Genomic DNA, 22,537 nt, shown 5'->3' on the forward strand with positions numbered 1-22,537 from the left:
AATAGAAATCACATATGGTGCATATCATATTTAATGAAATATTTACATTTTATGTAAAACAACAGATGCTGATACTACAAATAATTTCCTTTTGAAAGTTTCATCTTATGATTCTTACAGGATGTCTTTATAAATAACTAACGAGGTAATATGAAAATAATGAGAACATTTTTTCGTTTTTCTCTCATATGAAATACATAAGAAAATGAACGTAATGGTTTTTTAACAAGCAAAAACTTTTTAAGCGATTTTAAATATATGATCGAGCAATATTTCAATGACTGTCTTTACTCTTTGGCTGAAATGTTAATGATACATGATACTTGCAACCACTCTTATAATGTATATTCTGATCTCGCTTATAAAACTCTAAATTAGTTAAGCTGTATAATGTGTGTGTTTGTTTGTTTGTTTGTTTGTTTTGGGTTTAAAGCCATTTTCAACAGTATTTCAGTTGTGTAACGGCGGGCAGTTAACCTAACCAGTATTCCTGTATTCTGTACCTGTACAAACTTTTTCTCCGAATGTAACTGCCAACTTCCAAAAATGTATGAACTAGAGGTGGGGGACGACTGATCTGAGACACAATGTCTTTTATCAAATCGCCATAGAGAACATATGCCTCGCCCGGGGATCGAACTCACAACCCGGCGATCCGTTGATCTTCGCTCTGTAACGTTTAATATATATATGATATATGATTTATATGTATGATATACATACAATTGACAGAGGTACATAAGTGACAGACGTTTTATGTTTTCTAAACAATTTCTTTAAAAAATGCCAGCAACCAAACTGAAATTTAACCAGTGCACCGCCTCCATCTGTAAGTGCTTGACATAAGGCAGCATTTAAGAGAGATTTATGATTCTGGAACATTAATGGTGAAAAATGTATATTCTCAAGATAAATGATTTAAACAAGAGAAAACCAAGAGACACCAATTTTTAAGATAAACAGGCCTCAACCACTTTGAAATGATTTAGTATCATAATTATGGCGTGTTTTTCATCTTCTATTACGGAAGAAGACCCGAGGCTTCGCACTGGCTACTAAATAAAGCACAAAAGTGCACCGGGGTAGAACCACCGACCTTCATTAAAAATGCCACGTATCAGGTGATTTTTTTCAAATTAGCATTGGTAAATGACATGTGATACGAGGTAAGCGTCTTAAATCACTTCACCAAGAACATGAAAAAGTCGGTGTCTTTATTTTCAATTTCTTTCATTCTCGTGTATATACTGCCTATTGATAATGCGCATTAAATTTTGAATATCAATTTCTATATTGCAAAACAATGCTAAGTTGTTATTGTATGAGTAGCAGTAAATAAGAAAGTGAACATACTCTAAGTCGATGAGAACAGTTCTAAATGCTTGATTAGCAGACATTACCTATATAACTATCTGATCTACATGCAATATGTTTGGCAGGTATTTACGAGACTCGTATGCAACAATCTGGAAACAATAACAATTTATTACATTGATATATCAGACGAATCTCCAGCACCAGCAAGTTAAATGGCATACAGGCAACAAATTACTGCATAAACCAATTGCATACTGTAAGAGATCAAATAGTTAAATGAAGTGTTATCAAATGCTAAAAAAAGATAAATTAGTAAAACAGAAGCACCGCCATCTGGTTGCAGCAGAATATGAAACTAATAGGAACAAAAATGTTTGATGTAAGTCTGTGATATCAACCTATAAACATTTTCATACCACTAACAATTTCATTTGGTCGTTCATGTTACTGTTTTTCATTCTTTACTGATAGCGATGTGTGCTAAATATTGTCAAATACATTTTGCATTTTTGGTCTAGATTAAAGGAAATTACATGTAGCTTAAACCATTGAGATTTGCTCTGCATAGAATTGAAGTAAATGATAAACCAGAATTCTTTTTTTCATATTCTGTTCAAGTAATATGAAAAGTGTTTGCAGTTTATACTTCAACTCGAGTGTCAGAAATACATATCTGTCCTTTTTCGACATTCAGACTCAGGAGATCTATTAAATTAACAAGAAAATAATTGTATTCATATTTAATTAATTGGACACATCTGTAAAAAAAAATAGAAATATGACATACATTAAACCAATAATCAGACGTCAAATATAAATGATAAAATATCAGCTGTTTATTAAGGATTCATAAATGATCATTCACGATGCTTATTCTTTTGTAGCAATACAAAAAAAGGTTAGGGTAGATTTCCAAGAAGTAGGCCCGTAACAAAAAGAAACTGTTGTGGAAAGAAACGGCAGATGGGTTGCTTAAAGAATCCACCAAAAAGTATATTTTAATTAAATGTTAAATACAAACATTGGTAAGATTAGATAAAGGAATGAGGGTGATGAAGGGCGGAAAAAGCACGGATGCTCCAAACACGCATTTTCACTACATCGCCAACCACAGCAGCACAAACACGGATGTGCACGAGACAAACTACCACAAACACAAAGCTAACAAACAGACAAACATGAAAAAAACACAGTGGCCGGTGGCCACACATATGATTGGTACCTAAATTCAGTCATAGTAATAAGAGAGGGGACGTGGAGAGTGGGGGAAAGGGGGGAGGTGGGGAGGGGAGATAAGGAAAGAAATATTACCAACAAACAATATAGTATACGTAATATAAAATACGACACTGAGCAAAAAAACAAGCTGAAAATAGGGTCACTACCTGGAACGGTCAGAACCTTATATAAAACCTGGAGGTTTGAACGTGTTTAGGGCATTCCAACCTTACACTTATCCCATTTCAACCAGTTAAACGATACAGTGGAAAAATAACCCCCGCAGATTATATAAAGTAAAACATACAAAACAATCAATCTAAGGTACACCAATGTACTCATCAACCCATCGGAAGTCAGAACACCAAAAGGCCAACTTTTAGGAGCACGACTAAGCAAGCTTCAAGACAAAGTTCAATAAAATAAACCCCCGCTGATAAAGGTTCTAACAAACTATGAGATTATATAAAGTAAAACATACATAACAATCAATCTAAGGTACACCAATGCACTCATCAACCTACTGGAACTCGGCGCACCAAAAGCCCATCGTTTAAGAGCATGACTAAGCACACTGCAAGAAAAAGTTCAACTTCCTCCGCCCGTTTTTGTAGGATTTAGGAGACTCTCAAACTTTATTAGTTATCGCACCATAAAATAGGAACAGTAGAAAGGTCAGTCACCAAACGTGCACTGTCCTTTACGATTGTATCCTCTTTTGATAAATTAAATTAAACATTTTACAAATATTTGATTAAAATAAGCATTATGTTTAATTTCCATAGGTTATAAACCCCTTTTTTAATGTGACATCACATTAAATAATATACACAACTACAGATACCTTGTTTCTAAGAACTCTCTCTAACTTTCATGGAAAAATGGACATTTTATGAATGTCATTGGCTTTGTCATTTGTCGGCATTACCATAATAACGAAATTTGGAGAAATGGACGCCTCATGAGTTATCAGGCGAAATAATGACGATCGCCTATTCTTTATTTTCAATGATATACCTCTTTCTCCACCTGTAACTATCTTTTAAAAGTCATAAAAAAAAATTGAGTTGTTTTTTTCGGAAGTACAGCTTACACTTTGCTTTAAAATATGTACCAGAAACATGCCTGACACTTTGAATAATACCTACATTTGTTGCAGGACATTACATTATTCTAGAATAAGTGATATATGACAATTGCATCTCTTGAATTTCCATTGCTTGACGGATTGGAACCTCCATATCATACAATAGTTTATGTGATAAATGGCTTTGCTTCTATTAAATGTCATGAAATATTACAAAACACACAAAAAGTACACTGTCTGATTGGTTAATTGATTTACCTGTCTAGGTATGTTAAGAAAAGTAAAAAGTTAACTTTATCATGCTGACCTCTGACAGATTTTAATATGTAAGCATTTGATTGCCAGTCCCGAAATTTTTACAATTTCTATACATTCCAGTAAAGACTTGTTCAAACATTGCCGTAAAGATGTCTACGTCGAACCAATCTTGTCGGCACTCAAGGATTAAAACAACGTGTGGAAAGTCCAAATAAGCGATTGATACTGTAAAGATCAATAATCGATCGTTATTATATAAGTTGAGTATGTGTATGAATTTTTATTCTATATCTATTTTATTTATCCAATCGTGACAGTTTATTTGCAACACGTGACCGTACAATATATTACCATATTGGACGCACGTGCGTACAAAAAACCTGTGTTTCCGTATTTGGACGGTTCAACAGTCCCATGTTAAACAAACGATGGTGTGCTTAAAACAGTGTTTTGGAAACAATGCTCACACTCTATATCCCCACCATATTCCAGTGTGATAGAACAGTATACATAAAATTAAGCCCACGACTGTTGAATGTCTTATTCACGAAAGGGAAACTAAAGGCACGTTATGTGAAAAACAAAAATGATTGGGTAAATATCTATATGAAAAACCTCTGGTCCTTTGGTTTTATGGAGTTCATTTAATATTATCACAATAGAATTCCGCTTAAGCTGGTGCTAAAGGGCGTGAGGGTATTTCACTTTTCTAAACCTCTCATGAACAAACTTAATCAAACCGAGTCTTCTATTATTTTGATTAGCTGAGTTCTATACTTTCAAGGGATCTTCTAGAAGCTTTTAACAAACCATTAGAGCATGTTCTCCATGCCATTGCATAAAGCAGAACAACAGCAGAATATTATAAAGGATCCGACGAATCAGGAAAGCAAAAATATATCAAAGCAGCTCAGTATTAGTGGGCTTTAAAAACTATCATGGCGTCGTCCACCTCTTTCGTTAGACACGATCAAATAGGAAGGTTTAGCATCCAGCTGATAAAGGACTGAACATTAAATATACAATATCGAAATAAGCGGGTCAAAACCGCATAATTATGATAAAACGTTTCATCATTTTACCAAACACATGTGGGAACATTTCCATTGAATTTGATAATTTTTTTTTTGTTGGATTTAACGTCGCACCGACACATGATAGGTCATATGGCGACTTTCCAGCTTTAATGGTGGAGGAAGACCCCAGGTGCCCCTCCGTGCATTATTTCATCACGAGCGGGCACCTGGGTAGAACCACCGACCTTCCGTAAGCCAGCTGGATGGCTTCCTCACATGAAGAATTGAACGCCCCGAGTGAGGCTCGAACCCACATCGATGAGGGGCAAGTGATTTGAAGCCAGCGACTTTAACCACTCGGCCACGGAGGCCCCTAATGTGGTAAATAACTAATGTTTTGATGCATTTAGTAACAGGTGTTTTAAATTGCCATTAAACGTAAAAAACTCACTGAATTACGATACTAACATTTAGTAGAATATTCTCGCAGTTGATAATAGTGGTATTTCGCAAAAGGACATATTGATAACGTTCACTGAATTCTTGAAAGTCGCTCTTGCAAAGATATGACGATCATATAAAGGTAAAGGAAAGCGTATTTATTAAACGTCGCATATAACCGACAGACAACATGACCTACAGCTATTGTGAGACAAACCGCGCATCTACTAACAGGTACTTACCTGGTCTGATATATTTCAATATTGTATGGGGAACATCCCCCACCCCATCTAAATTGAATAAAAGCTTGAGTAAATCAGTGTACTTAAATCAATTTTAAATATGGAGATATATGTATGTCAATCCCAAGCGATGCAGTATTGTAGTCCACATTTAATAACTGCACCTCCCTGGCATAAAAATGTTAACTATTCGAGCAACAACTGATTGTCCGTATTTGAAAACATCATCAAGAATGCGTGAATTATTGTTGATATAGTAACTACACCTGACTGTGTATAACGTTTTCTAAATCATACGAAAAATATCTGCGACAGGCTAGGCAGAAATAGTTCTCACCGATTATTTATTACATCTCGAAAAAAAAACATTCCCTAACCGACATCAATGTTGTTCAATAAGGAGAGGGTTTGACAAACTACTTCGCAGGTTCATCGGGTTTCTATGGGAAAATAACGCTTTAGTATAGATTTTCATTAAATTTATGATACATATATACCGCGAACATGTCCTTTTTCACATTCTTAAACAATTTTTGTTAAATACGGATACAGATTTCCTCTCTGCAATTCCCCGAGTTCTGCCAAAACGATATAAATTGTGTTGCCAAATAATGATTACAAGTCAAGCGGGCAACTCAAGTCTAGACAGTAGTGCTGACTGTTTAACACTTAATACATGGGATATCATGGGATATAATCAATTCTCATTATCATTTATTCTACCCGTATACAAGTCATTACTGGATGAATTATGTTACACTGCACATCCAGTTCAACTAATATGCAAAACGGTCTTAACAAGAGAGCCCTGATGACCCTGTTAGTGTATCGATCATGAGACCTAGCTTTTACTCCAGATAACCTAGTATCTAATTTGGCTTAGATCTCATAGAGACAAACATTTAGACATTGTTCTATGTAAATCAGGTAGGTCAGTATCTAAGTTTTTCAATGATCTGACCTAGTGACAATAGTTTCTGTACTCAGGTACCCCACTTTTGAGCTTGACCTATATTCCATACAGACAAACATTCTGACAAAGATTTATGATGATCAAGTTGATAAATTTCTGAAGAGTTAACAAAGATTTTTCGAAGATCTCACCGAATGACCTAGTTTCTTCGAATGTAACCCTGTTAAAAATTTACCCTACATTTAAAACAGACAAACATTCCGACGAAGTCTCATTAATATCAGGTAGAAAATGTGGCCTTTTGAGTATTAATGTTTTTCTATGATTTGACCTAGTGACCTAGTTAACGATCTCAGGTAACCCAGTTTTGAGCTTGTCAACTTTGTTTTATAAAAACAACATTCTGACGTAATTTTATAAAAAATAGAAAAAAAAATATGGCCTCTAGAGTGTTAATAAGCTTTTTCTATGATTTGATGTAGTGACCAAAAACTTGATCTCAGATAAGCCAGACTGAGTCTAAAAATAATTAAATTTGTTCTATATTTTGTGCAGAAAAACATTCTGACTTTATGATAATCAAGTAGAAAATGTGGCCTCTGGAGTTTTAACAAGGTTTTTTCCTATGATTTTACCTAAAGACTGAATTAAAGATCTCGGGTAACCCAGTTTCAGACCTGGCCTAGACTTCATACAGACATTCTAAAAACGTTTTATGAAGATGAGGTAGAAAATGTGGCCTCTATAGTATTAACAAGGTATTCCTATTCAAAAGTGACCTAATTTGTTTACCCCCAAATGACCCAGGAATGAACTCGTCCGAGATTTTATTGAGGGTAACATTCCCACGACGCAGGAAGCCGGACACAAGTGATCACAATAGCTCACCTTGAGCACTTTGTGCTCAGGTGGCGTAAAAATCAACCATCAACACTATATTAGCCATGAGGGACAAGAAGGCACGTTTAATAACTGAAATGAAACTTTTCACATAAATAATCTGTTTATTGAATTATTTCAATAGTAGTAGCATCAGCCATATAACATAACCTTGGATATAAGAAGAATGTAAAATGGTGATATATTCAATATATGTAAAACCATAAACCAGACTTAAACAGCTGTTTAACAATAAGAATTAAAATACAGATCTTCATTAGAAATAAATAATAAATGAAACCATACATAAACCATTTATATTACAAATGATTATATTAATCAAACTGAAACATGCGTAAAACACCATTTTTCATAAAATGAAGTAACAACACCAGATCCCTAAAATATGTATATGCTTATTACATAAATATATATTAAGAAGTATATTTCAATCAAATAATTTATCAAACAGAGGTAGGATATATGCCAGATACAACAATTATTACTACAAGCAAGGTAAACAAACTGCAAACAGTGTATGAATCTTAGTATTTTAATAATGACATATTGCAGATCACTTTGAGAATAATATCAGAAAAAATATATAAAAATCTAGTTTTGTGAGAAGCAACGATGTTGTGTGGAGAGACAATGTTTAGCCCATACCTACTGCTTCATCGCATGTCATTTTCAGTCTGCTCATTCCGTTGTTTATATGATGAAAACGAGTTAAGTATCAGCTTATTATTTAAAAATAACCAAAAGAGCACACTCATCCATCGCTTCAGAGTCTGGGAATTCAAATCACGCATTCAATAATTTTACACAAAAATACTCATTTTGCAAGAATCCTTACGATTAATCATCAGAAATAACCAGATGAATGCCTACAAAATTCATCTATTAATTTAATTCTGTGGGAATCCAGGCAAAAAGTACGAAACTTGCCTCTGCCACTTAAAGGCCCATATAATAATTTCTGTCATTACTCTCAGCAGAGCAAAGATATTAAATGCACATTTTTTAAAACTGGGTATTGGTGTAACTAAATCACTTCTGTAATAAATTTATCAAAATAATTATTAATTCAGAAATGATAGTGTGCAAAAACAAGATATGATCTAGTCAGCTAGGACTATTACAAAGACATTTTTACAAATACAATGTGCCAGCAGCATTTCAACATAATGATATGTCATTGATCTATAACTAGTTAACAATTGTAAAATCAGATATTTTCGCAAGGCTAAAACTTTGCTATATCTGAAATCAACTTTGGATTTGTGGTAAAATATTCACAACAATAATTATGAACAACTTGTTAAACACATAGAAAAATTACAGCAATTTTGCAAGAATTCATTTTCAGGAAGACTAACGCAACAATTCCTCCCTTTACAGTATAAAGTTTCTCAATTATTTTTCATCACTAAAAATTGATATCTTTTATTTCAAACAGATTCTTGCGACCTTTTGTAGTCATACAAGCTGCCTGTCCCCACCTTGGTCAATGTAGACGTTTGTTTTCCTACTTTTCTCCTCTTTCTGTCTGGTTCTTCATCTGTCTGCCCATCTACCGTCCCATATCCACCCCCGCCAGGTGTTTGCAGTAAAAACACATCCTGAAAATACACCATTAAAATAAAGTTATGTATAGACAAATTGTTTTCTTTTTTTTTTTTTAAACTTTTCAAATTAGGTAGTGACACTTGACATTTTCTCCGTAATTACGTATTCTTGCCTACTCAACATTTTCTCCGTAATTACGTATTCTTGCCTACTCAACATTTTCTCCGTAATTACGTATTCTTGCCTACTCAACATTTTCTCTGTAATTACGTATTCTTGCCTACTCAGCATTTTCTCTGTAATTACGTATTCTTGCCTACTCAACAAATGAACATTTTCTCCGTAATTACGTATTCTTGCCTACTCAACATTTTCTCCATAATTACGTATTCTTGCCTACTCAACATTTTCACTGTAATTACGTATTCTTGCCTACTCAACATTTTCTCCATAGCTTCATTACACACAGGCAATGCTGTTAAACTCTGCATACTAAAAAGCATATAAACGGTAATAAAGAATTCGTAATTTTTATTTCCCTAATAATGGCACGGCTTTAACATTGATAATAACTCCATCAACATCATAACCACTAACACTGCCTACTTATTTCAGTAAGTACTTGATGAAGAAAGGTATGCCTAACACTTTATAAGTACTTCTAGACCATCGCACTTAACCTCTGTCCAAGGAGGTAAGAATGGTGTACTAAGAGGTGTAATGATTACATGCCATCCTAGGTAACTTCATTTATTATTCACCAACATAAAAATTATCTCACAACAATAACATCAATATGTTTGCAATGATACTGAAGTTATCACTGTTTGTTCTCAGACTAAAAACATTACTTTGAAAGTCATATTAATGACATCCAATTTCGACCCCTAGAAAAAAATGTTTGAGACTTTGTTAATATGATTCATTGCCTGCAGCTTTTTGTTTATATTACTTGTTTGAAGTAGTCCTAGAAAACATTTATTCAGGTTTGTTTTACCTGTGTTACCTATACAGATGTTGATGTATTGTTTGTCTATCAAAACAGCTCTTTCATAGCAGAGGGATTAAAGACGAAAAGATTTTTTGCCTCTCTCAAGCAAATGTAACTCACATTTTGTATAGATTTTTTTTTTTTTGCACATTGAGATATGGTCCACTTATAGAGTATATATCATTATTTACTTTTTAGTTTTGTCATGAAGGACTTACAAAACACTGGTTTTAGATTCCTGTATGTGTAGTTTTTACATCATGAATGAAAAGAAACAAAACAAACAGCTACAGCAGGTTTGATTGTTTCACAGAGGTATTCCTTTGAAACTAAATATACCATGTAGACATCTTTGTTAATCAATCTTTTTATATGTTTATAAAAACATGCTGACATCTTCAGATAACTGCCAATCAGGAAAACAAAATATTTTCCTATGAAGCCATGAGAAAACCAACCTTTGCGACCAGTATGGATCCAGACCAGCCTGCGCATCCACGCAGTCTGGTCAGGATCCATACTGTTCGCTTTCAAAGCCTATTGCAATTAGAGAAATCGTTAGCAAACAGCATGGATCCTGACCAGACTGCGTGGATGCTGTTCGCAAAGCCACTAAGTTGGTTTTCTCATGGCGTGGCTCAAATGATAAAAAGCACATACTGCAATGTGTATATACTTAAATACTTGCCTGGAAAAAATGAAGAGGTGTGTTGCTTGAACACACTTCACATCATGTGTAAAAAACAAGACAAAATTGTACATAAATAAACAGGGAATAACATAACAGCATAAATATATACTTTACTGTGTTGTTTGAATGCTGAATATGAAAGAAAATGACACTAGATAAAGATCTGTTAGAATTTTGGCCTTTATGGCCAGTGCAGACTAAAATATGAACAACTCTATAGAAAGATCCTTTCAAAAGATTTAATGCAACCAAGCAAAACAATAGCTTGACGCTATGTCTGACTGAGTATGCTCGTGGGAAGAAATGAAATGCACAACATCTGTCATACTGACCCACACCAGCAGAACTATATTATACAATCTCAAAAGACCCGGAGCACTAACTATTTAAGACTGCCTGATGGCACTTTTGTCGTAAAGGCTAACAAGGTTTATAAGAACGTGGGACATAGCAAAATACAGCCAAAACAACTAAATCTACCATTGAATTTGAGAAATACCCAAGATGCCGCTTTGATACTGGTAAGGCAAAATGTCGTGATCATGACCTATACCCTCCAAGTATGCCCTTGACCTTCGACTTGTGGACCAGGTTTGTGCCTTGATATGTCAACAGTTTAAGCTTGTTTTATGAAAATCATTTCAGTGGTACATAAGATCTGAAGATGACATGAAGTTTACCTAATTGACATTTGACCTCCAAGTAAGACCTTGGCATTTAATGTAGTGACCTGGGCTTACTGCTAAAATTGCTCTTCAAAAAGTAAAAGACTGATGCTTGTTTTATGAAAATACTTCCTGCCCTTTAAAAAATATGGAGCAGATACAAAGTTCAAGTATTTGACCTATGACCTTTAGTGTCCTTGACCTTGGACATATGGACCTGTGCCATGCACAATTCTCATTGTATATCATGTTGAGCACTTATTTGTAGTTATTTGAAAATAATTATTCAGTGTGAAATAATGCTATTTGACCTTTGACCTCCCAGAGAGACCATGAACATGAACATTGATTGTGCACTATTGTCTTGAGGTAAACAATTGTTGGCAGTTTCATAAAAATCTTTCTAGCAGTTTAGAAGATATGGAGTGGATACAAAGCCAAGCTTTCTGACAATTATCCTCCAAGTGTGACATTGAACTTGGATGTAGTACCTGATTTTTGCCATCATATCATGACTGTGAACATGTACATGTAGTTATCTGAAAATCTATTGATCTGTTTTGAAGATATACCTCTGGAAAGGATTACAGACAGACTAACAGATGGACAGACATACCCGACTCAAACACATGTATAGCCCAAACATTATTTTTTTTTACATACTTTGTATCTGGGGGCATAACAATAACTGACTTCACAGACATTCATTTGTATTCTTCATAGTTTATCCATAACTGCATTGTAACCATCCAAAATTGATTTTCAGCACAAGTACATCAGCATGGTTTACAATAAACTGCAAGTGTTTAACGCTTGAAATAGCAATTAACTGGTTTAGAGCTAGTACTGTTATTCTGTGCAGGTCTGCATCTATAACTACAGTATTTTTAGAGATGCATGTTGTTATAGTTCATTAGCCTAGGTTTCTGTTCTGAAAGTAAATGATACATATAATGCACATAAAAACATATTTGATTATATTTCTACTGCTGCACATCAGTTTTTGCTTTCTTTTACCTTTAGCCTGCTGCTGGCAAGTGGTTCTGCCTTTGCGACCAGTGCAGACCAAGATCAGCCTGCACATACATGCACTGTTCGCTATTCAGTCAGTAAATTTTCAGTGAATACCCCTTTGAATAATAAGTGGTACTACCCAAACTGAATGATGGACCAAATCCATTTTAGAAATTTAGCAGGGTGAAGGTTAAACTGTTTCAACTGTCTTTCTCTCTCCAGTAAGAGATTACTTACAATCATGCACATTTAAATTTCTCAAATAACCACTATTATAAGGAAAATACAATTTGACTAAAAACTGTTCCATTAGTTTTTTTGTTGTTGTGGGTGTAGTGCCATTTTTCAATAGTATTTCAGTTATGTAATGGTGGGCAGCTAACCTAACCAGTGTTCCTGAATTAACTACCAGTACAATTCTGTTTTCTGCAAGTCACTTCCAGTCAAAGGTAGAGGACAAATAATTTCAGACACAATTCAATGTCTTCTATAAAATGGTCATGGAGAACATACCGCGCCAGGGGAACAAACTCGTGACCCAGCTGCCGGTAGATCTGTGCTTCCCTAATGAACTGAGTTGGTGGGCTCTGTTCCAGTAGCAAGAACAGAGAACTTACTCCAAGCTAAAGCTAACTGAATTGTAATGCTAAACAATCAATAAGCAAAAGGTTTATGAGCAACATTACCTACATCTGATTTACATGCAATATGTTTGGCAGGACTTTATGAGAATCACATGAAACAATATTGCAACATAACAATTAATTTTATTGATATATCAGAGGAACTTCTTATAAGTTAAGTAGCACACAGGTAACATATTACAATGCAAACAAATTTTATTTACGCAGAAAAAGATCAAAAGATTGAATGGAATGTAATAAAATGAATTTTGTAATTATGCAAGATGAAGAGTGCATCATTTGTAAAGTTGAGCTGCGCCATGAAAAACCCAACATAGTGCATTTGCGACCAGCCTGGATCCAGACCAGCCTGCACATCTGCACAGTCTGGTCAGGATCCATGCTGTTCGCTAACAGTTTCTCTAATTGCAATAGGCTTTAAAAGCGAACAACATGGATCCTGATCAGACTCGCAAACGCACTATGTTGGTTTTCTCATGGCGCGGCTTAATTTTACTACATAATCTGGATTTGGTGGAAACATTTTGCACAGCTAGTGGCATCTGGCTTTAAACATCATGCAGTTATTTCCAGAAACTTAAAAACTGTTGAAAAGGGCAACCAAATATTGTCCTATAGTATACAACTGTCTTGCTTTTTTTCATCCTTATTGTTTGGTTTGCACCATTTTTTTTATCAGTATTCCTAACATAATCAGTATTCCTGAAATACTTTCAAGTGTTAAGCCGTAATACTAAAAAATCACTTGTCACACAGATGGCAGAAATAAGACCTTCAGTCAGTCATTATGGAAAGCATTATGCCTAGTCCAAGATTTGAACTTACCACCACCTGCATAACACATACTAAGCAAACCAACATACAACTATTCCTGTATTCCTGTTATGTTCAAACTGTCAACTTTTTTAGAGCAATATCAGCTTTCAGTATCTGTTTTCAATGTATAAGCGACAACTTCCTTAGAAAAGAGGCAAAATACAAACAGCTAAGGTAATAATATTTCGAACTTCCATGAAGAGGATGTGTTCCCTGTTCATGTTAGCCTGGCTCCCTGGCTGCATGGTTATTTTCTTCATAAATACTGCAAATATTTTATAAGTAAATTTTAAGCCTCTAAAATAGCACATTTTTATCTGATGGCTAAACCATACACACCCTATGTTTGGAGCCAGGTGGAATAAAAAAATGTCATAATAGAAACAACCAGCATGATCCACTGTTAATGAAGAAAACTTATATTTGAGAAATGTGACAGAACAAACATAGGGATGGGAGCCAGTCTATGTTCATGCGGATATTTATGATCCTGAGTAACTTGTATAAATCCAGCTCTGCAACTGAAAAGGGTAAACTAGAAAATAATTCTTACCCCTGCACTGCAGTCTACAGATGTTTTCCCACATACATTCACAATTCTTCCATCTTTGTAGATCATCAGGTTTAATCCCTTTTGTCCATCATGACCACCTGCAGGAATAAAACATTAAACAAGGAGCTGCGTTCAATAAATGCTTGATGCCCCCGGTGGCATCCTTGTCAAAACAAAGCAACCTAAGTCCAAAACATGGTCAAGTTCAAGGTCAAGGTCAAACTGAGGTCAGGTGATGTCTGAAGATGAGGAATGGTCACAGGTTACATCTGCATTAGTAGGGGTATTGATGCTAGATGAAACGGTCCCATTTGGTTAACCTCGTACGGACGGACGGACAGGACAATCACTATATGCCTCCCGCATCAGTAGATGTCGGGGGCATAAAAAAGGCTTTTCATGGGAAACCAGTAACTAAGTCTTTCTATGATTGACCTAGTTACGTAGCTTTTTACAAAGATAATCCAGTTTCAAAAATGAACTAGATTTCAGTCAAACATTCTGACCACGATTAATGATGATCAATAGAAAACGAAGCCTCTAAGAGTGTAAACAAGGTTTTTCTATGATTTCACCTAGTGGCCTAGTTTAAGACCCCCAAATAAACCCTAATACAAACATTCTGACAAAGTTTTATGAATGTGACATCTAGAGTGTTAACAAGGTTTTTCTCTGATTTGACCAAGTGACCTAGTGGGGTAACCCAGTTTCGAAACTGAGCCATATTTTAATGGAGACAAGTATTCTGACAATTTTTTATGAAGATCAAATGGAAAATGTGGCCTCTTGGGTGTTAACAGGGTTTTTCTATGGTTTGACCTAGTGACCTAGTTTAAGATTTCAGATAACCCAGTTTCAAACTTGACCTAGATTTCATAGAGACAAACTGTCTGAGAAAGTTGTAGAAATGTGGCCTCTAGTGTATTAACAAGGTTTTCCTATTAATTGGACAGTGACCTAATTTTTGACCCAAGATGACTAAGTAATGAACTTGTCCAAGATTTTATTGAGGGTAACATTCTCACCATGTTTCATAAAGATTGGGCCAAATATGTGACCACTAGTGCATCAACAGTCAAATAATTGACCACTGATGAGGACGATGGACAAAGGGTGATCATTATAGCACACCTTGCGAACTTTGTGCTCAGGTAAGCTATAAAGACTGAATGTATTCTATGATATCAAAGGACCAGAAAATATAATAACACTAAATTCAAGTACAGGGGGTCACTTTTTACAGCCACACCATGGCACTTGAAGACTGCTGTTGAGATAGTTGAGCAAAACTTCATTTGAGGCTATTTAAATCTGAAGCATACTGGTCTATTTTCAAGTCCAATTCTAAGTAAAATGGGGCTTGCTGGCACTTCTTTACCCAGTCTTTTTCAGTATTTGTTTGATGATTTTACAGAAAAGATACTGAAACACAAAATTTTACCATCTCTCTAATTTTATACATACCATGAAGTCCATATGGGCTGAAGACTCGCCGTTCAGTAAGGACAGACAGAGTGAGAGATTTCCTCCACAAGTACTCTCTAATCACTCCATCACCTCCACAGTACTGCCCCCTCCCTCCGGTATTTGGATTCAGATGGAATCTCTTCAGCACTACTGGATACCTGGAAATTGAAACAAGAGGGCCAAGATGGCCCTAGGTTGCTCACCTGAGTAACACACCATAACAGTGTAAACACGTTTGACCTAGTGATTTCATGGACACAAATATTCTGACCATTTTCAATTAAGATTGGACCAAAAATATGGCCTCTTGAGTGTAAACAAGCATTTTCTTTGATTATACCAGTGGCCTAGCTTTTGACCCCACATGACCAAGATTAGAACTCATCCAAGATTTCATGAATACAAACATTCTGACAAAGTTTTGGGAAGATAGGAGCAAAAAAGTCGCCTCTAATGTGCAAACAAGCTTTTCCTTTGATTTGACCTAGTGACCTAGTTTTTGACTCTGCGTGACTCAGATTCGAAACAATCCAAGACTTCATGATAACATTCTGACCAAGTTTTATGAAGATAAAATCAAAGATGTGGCCCCTAGTGTAAACAAGCTTTTTCACTGAGCTAAGCTGGTGGGCTACTTACTGAGATACAAGTTTACATACAAAAACTTAACCAAATCTGGATATGGACCCTGATGTCAATGAACTGGCAAGTGCAATAGTTCAACTTCATATTCATTGAAAAGTCAAGCTAAAATCTTATAGGGGTTGGATGGAGATGTCATCCTTAATGACCTTGACTTTTGGGATCCTGGGGCAAGTACAAAAGTCATCTTTATTCTTCAAATACTTAAGCTTAAACACATGATAGTAAATGCCTATTTATGCCACATCAATTATAAAGTCATAATGGAAATCGGAAATTGAAAATCATAATGAAAGTGTTAAGCAATTACATCTAATGTTCCTATAGACTAAACAACTTATCATCTAAGCTTTACAAATAATGTATTTTAACATTAAAAGTTTATTCAAAGTAACAGTCTATCATTTATCCTGCACACCCCATAGGACTAACTGCCTGCATATTATTAAGTAAATAATTTCAATCAAGCCTCCATCAAACCCAATTTTTCAGGAATAATGTGCATCTATTTTTACCAACTACTTTGCATGTGATATCTCATCACCGCCAAAAATAAATTTGGACCCAATAATGACTTCATCAATACCTGACTGGATGCATGCTAAATTCAAGCTGTGATATGTGTTGTTATAATTGAACACTTTATTTTACCTGCAGGAATCAAAACTGAACCTGACAAGCAGATGGCTCTAACACTGTGAGGTAATAGCTATGAAATAAACATTTAGTTCTTTTTCCACTCATTGTTGATTCTCATTTTATTTAAGAGAGGTTTTCTTCAAAATCTCTCTATGCATTTGATCATAAATTTGATTAATATTACACATAATTCTAGAAAATCAAAACATTAGTGAAATATCAACAGCAGGTCTAAATGTATTTTGTGGTAATTTTATCATATTTATTCTGAAAAGCTATTGAAACTGAAGATTTGCTTCTATTTGATGTGGAAAATGGATTCTTTTACTATAACAAGGACATTTATTGCTAAAAACATGAAAGGATATACAATTCATATTTGGTTCAGTAACTGAAATTCTCAATTGTTTCATTGGAATCCTTAGAATAATTCAGAAGAATACAGATGAGACATGAAGCATCTTGGACAGTTCGAAAAACTGAACACCTGATTAATGAGCAGAGAGATGCCTCCCTTCCAAGGCATGAAAAAAAGTGTCATGGACTTAATGAATCTAAAAGCAATTACCTTCTTTCCAAGATTTCAGGATCAGTTATTCGTGTGTTTGTCATATGAGTGTGAACACCACTTCTCCCATTCCAGGTCGGTCCCTGTAAACATCAGTACCATTATTTATTAAACAAATACTGGGAAAGAATCTCACTTTTCAACAAGATGAAATAATCTCCAGCTAATTACAGCAGAACTTAATTCTCCCGAACTCGATGGGACAGGCAAAATTAGTTAGAGTTATCGTAGTTCGAGCCATCGAAAATTATACATTATAAAGGGATTTTGCTAGGACCTGACAACAAGTTATAGCGAAAAGAGGCATTCGAATTATCCAAGTTCAAGTGAAATAAATAAAATACCATCTTCTAATGAAGACTGTTGAGAAATTGTGTTGTTCTGACCCAACAGCTATTTTTGTGGGGATATAAATTCATGGATTTAGATTTTTCAAGAACAAATTAGTTTGAATTTTAGTTAATCATCATGCATTTAGTTTGTGGTCTGACACAGTCAATCAGGAAATCTTTTAAAATTCATCCCCCACTATTGATTTCACAATAAACATGTTTTTTGTTTTATGTTCAATTGAATAATCTGTTCAGAAACCGTCTGTTAAATTCCACATATCTCACACAAGGACATTTGTATTATAAGTGACCAATCAACATCTGCAATCTAATATATGTTAGACAGCTACAATATCAATGTACTTCAATGGGAACTGAGTGACACGGACTGCAGATGGAAATATCTAAGAAAATGCATTAAGTAGGAAAACTGATAACACTCAAACTTCAGAGTTTGCAATGGACACAAAATATTGCACTAATTGAAAATAACTTCTAAAATAAAAGTCAACATGACGTACAGCCCCTGCTCCTCCAGCTACAGTCTCATAGTGACCAAACTCACTGTCTCCAAATGTAATGTTATTCATACAACCCTGTAAATATAGTAGATTCTCTGTTACATATTGTCATCTATCACACAAATACCATGTTTGCTATCCATACTACCTTCAAATTATAAATGAAAGACAACCGTTGTTACGGTGGTCTCATTCATTTGAGTCTATATATCACTTCATTCAAATGTGTATACTCATAAGCTATGTTAAGAAGGAAGTGTGTAAGAATTCAACTGCTTTATCTTTTTTGATCAATTCAGATTCAGTCACACCAGTTTAGGTCATAAGGCAGCTTTTCCAGCTTTTGATGGTGAAGGATGACCAAAGGTGCCCCTCTGGGCATTGCTTCATGCAAAGGCAGGTACCTTGGTAAAACCAATGACCTTCTAAAGGCCACCAACCTTCCATTATCTATAAAACACAAAATGCTAGAAATAGTCTGTCATGGGTCATAGGTGCTGGTAGGAATATCTGGTTCTCCGGTTATTGATGTTGTGTTAACTTGGCAGAGCCTCAATTCTGCCTAAATAGTTAACATTGAGCAGAATATTTCACTAAGTTTAATTCTAATATTCTGTAAATTTGACTAAACATACAGGCAGACATGTTAAGGTAAAGGTATGTTCACTTACAGTTTGAAAATGTTTTAGTTTAGTTTATACTAATTTGTTTTAGCTCGATTGTGATGAACGCTTCAAGCTTATTGGAACCATGCTCGAGTCTGCTTCCTGGAAAAACCAGTACATGGTCATAACCCCAGTGGGGCTCGAACCCACGACCCCTGGATTGAGCGGCCGACACCTTATCAACTAGACCTGACTCCCCGCTAAAATGTTTTAAAGGGTCTTTCTACAATTATAACTACCTGTGATGCAGCACACACTCCAAAAGCTTTGAGTATAACATCTACAATTCTCTGTGAGGTAAGCACATTGCCTCCTACCACTGCAGCATTCTCGCTAGGATCTAGAATACTTCCCCCAGGTATTATCACAGATACCGGCTTCAAACAGCCCTGAAACAAGCAAACCTTTCAGGATACCGATCTAATGTGTTAATTAACTTAAAAATTACATAGCATAGAAAATACACTTCTGAGTTTCATGTTTAGTTGCTTAAAACTGGGTAATCATTATAATTTAAGTATTAAAGGAAACAATCTGTTTTCATGTTCAAAGAAGGCTAGTTATCAGAAATTATACTGAGGGTAGTCCCAAAAGCAGGACATCACAATCTTCTAAGTTATTTTATATCATACCTGATTAAGTGGGACATCATGGCCGACCATACATCTCAGACAGTAAATCAGTGCTGACAGAGTTACTGCCCTTGGAGCATTCAAATTTCCATATACCTCATAGGATGAACCTGAGAAGTCACACACTGCTGTTCCCTACATTATACAAAATAGTAACATATTAATTTTCATTGGTACTGTAGCTTTTCTATAACTTAAACATTAAAGAATATTTTCATCTAGATCTGGTAAGCAATGTTAGAGAAACTTCTGTAAATTAACCTTTTGTTCAAAGAATACTGATTAATGAAACAATATTTCACAATAAAATAGTAAGTTAACTGTAGTGAAAACCTATTTGATCATCAGGAGATTTAACATTCAATCCAATTCGTTAAAATCATTTGAAAGAGTATAGACTCAGATTGATTAAGGTATAGACTCAGATTGATTTGAGTTAATTAGTAACAAAATCTACAGTAACAAAATCTACAGCAGCCTTCATACACCCTAGCAATGTCATATTTGTCTCTTTAGCAATGATTTTCTCTTTACCAGTGTATAAACTTTCATCACTGGTGCTAAATTCAAAACCTACTGAACTTCTGAATATGCTGGAAGAAAATTTCATTAATAAACAAGAGGACCATGATGGTCCTGAATCGCTCACCTCTTCCCACATGACCCAGTTTTGAGTATGACATCGTTTTTTCTATTATTTGACATAGTGACCTAGTTTTTGAGCTCATGTGACCCAGTTTTGAACCTGACCTAGATATTATCAAGATAAAAATTCTGACCAATTTTCAAGAAGATCCATTGAAAAATATGGTCTCTAGAGAGGTCACAAGGTTTTTCTATTATTTGACCTATTGACCTAGTTTTCGAAGGTACGTGACCCTGTTTTGAATTTTACCTAGATATCATCAAGGTGAACATTCTCACTAATTTTCATGAAGATCTCATGAAAAATATGGCCTCTAGAGAGGTCACCAGGTTTTTCTATTTTTATACCTACTGGCCTAGTTTTTGACCGCATGTGACCTAGTTTCAAAACTGACCTAGATATCATCAAGGTGAACACTCAGATCAATTTTCATGAAAATCCATTGAAAAATATGGCCTCTAGAGAGGTCAAAAGATTTTAATAATTTTAGACCTACTGACCTAGTTTTTGACCGCAACTGACCCAGTTTCAAACTTGACCTAGATATCATCAAGATAAACATTCAGACCAGCTTTCATACAGATCCCATGAAAAGTATGGCCTCTAGAGAGGTCACGTTTTTTCTATTATTTGACCTACTGACCTAGTTTTTTAAGACACGTGACCCAGTTTCAAACTTGACCTAGATATCATCAAGGTGAACATTCTGACCAATTTTTATGGAGATCCATTCACAAGTATGCCCTCTAGAGAGGTCACAAGGTTTTTCTATTTTTAGACCTACTGACCTAGTTTTTGACCGCACATGACCCTGTTTCGAACTTGACCTAGATATCATCAAGATGAACATTCAGAACAACTTTCATACAGATCCCATGAAAAATATGGCCTTTAGAGAGGTCACAAGGTTTTTCTATTATTTGACCTACTGACCTAGTTTTTGATGGCACGTGACCCACTTTCGAAATTGATCTAGATATCATCAAGATGAACATTCAGACCAACTTTCATACAGATCCCATGAAAAATATGGCCTCTAGAGAGGTCACAAGGTTTTTCTATTACTTGACCTACTGACCTAGTTTTTGATGGCACGTGACCCACTTTTGAACTTGATCTAGATATCATCAACGTGAACATTCTGACCAATTTTCATGAAGATCTCATGAAATATATGGCCTCTAGAGAGGTCACAAGGTTTTTCTATTTTTAGACCTACTGACCTAGTTTTTGACCGCACATGACCCAGTTTCGAACTTGACCTAGATATCATCAAGATGAACATTCAGACCAACTTTCATACAGATCCCATGAAAAATGTGGCCTTTAGAGAGGTCACAAGGTTTTTCTATTATTTGACCTACTGACCTAGTTTTTGACGGCACGTGACCCAGTTTCGAACTTGACCTAGATATCATCAAGATGAACATTCTGACCAATTTTCATGAAGATCTTGTGAAATATATGGCCTCTAGAGAGGTCACAAGGTTTTTCTATTTTTAGACCTACTGACCTAGTTTTTGATGGCACGTAACCCAGTTTCGAACTTGACCTAGATATCATCAAGGTAAACATTCTGACCAATTTTCATGAAGATCTTGTGAAATATATGGCCTCTAGAGAGGTCACAAGGTTTTTCTATTTTTAGACCTACTGACCTAGTTTTTTATGGCACGTGACCCAGTTTCGAACTTGACCTAGATATCATCAAGATGAACATTCTGACCAACATTCATAAAGATCCCATGAAAAATGTGACCTCTAGAGTGGTCACAAGCAAAAGTTTACGGACGGACGCACGCAGGCACGGACGACGGACACCGCGCAATCACAAAAGCTCACCTTGTCACTTTGTGACAGGTGAGCTAAAAACATAGGTAACTAACATTAGCACCATCAATGTTGACTTGAAGCTTTAGTTTAGCACCATTGTTCAGATAATTCAACACAATACCTCAACATTATGCACTTGAAACAAGAGCTGTCTCCATAGGATGACACATGCCCCCGATGGCACTTTGAATGAATAGTTATGGCCAATGTTAGAGTTTAGGACCTTTGACCTACGGACCTGGGTCTTGCGCGCAACACGTCGTCTTACTGTGGTACAC

General features: G+C 35.4%; 1 protein-coding gene across 1 annotated transcript in view; it reads right to left on the reverse strand.

Moving 5' to 3' along the window:
* Window positions 1-7,458: 7,458 nt before the first annotated feature.
* Window positions 7,459-22,537, reverse strand: part of LOC123549890 (5-oxoprolinase-like) — a 58,097-nt gene continuing 43,018 nt past the window's right edge. Inside the window, exons 28-34 of the mRNA XM_053546508.1 lie at window positions 19,781-19,915; window positions 19,388-19,537; window positions 18,484-18,558; window positions 17,631-17,713; window positions 15,779-15,939; window positions 14,315-14,412; window positions 7,459-8,993 (exon numbers count right to left, since the gene is read on the reverse strand). Of these exons, the coding sequence (XP_053402483.1) occupies window positions 8,823-8,993; window positions 14,315-14,412; window positions 15,779-15,939; window positions 17,631-17,713; window positions 18,484-18,558; window positions 19,388-19,537; window positions 19,781-19,915 (873 nt within the window). The 3' untranslated portion in view covers window positions 7,459-8,822. The remainder of the gene's footprint in view (window positions 8,994-14,314; window positions 14,413-15,778; window positions 15,940-17,630; window positions 17,714-18,483; window positions 18,559-19,387; window positions 19,538-19,780; window positions 19,916-22,537) is intronic.

Source organism: Mercenaria mercenaria, chromosome 6 (genome assembly GCF_021730395.1).
Source record: "Mercenaria mercenaria strain notata chromosome 6, MADL_Memer_1, whole genome shotgun sequence".
Taxonomy (NCBI): domain Eukaryota; kingdom Metazoa; phylum Mollusca; class Bivalvia; order Venerida; family Veneridae; genus Mercenaria; species Mercenaria mercenaria.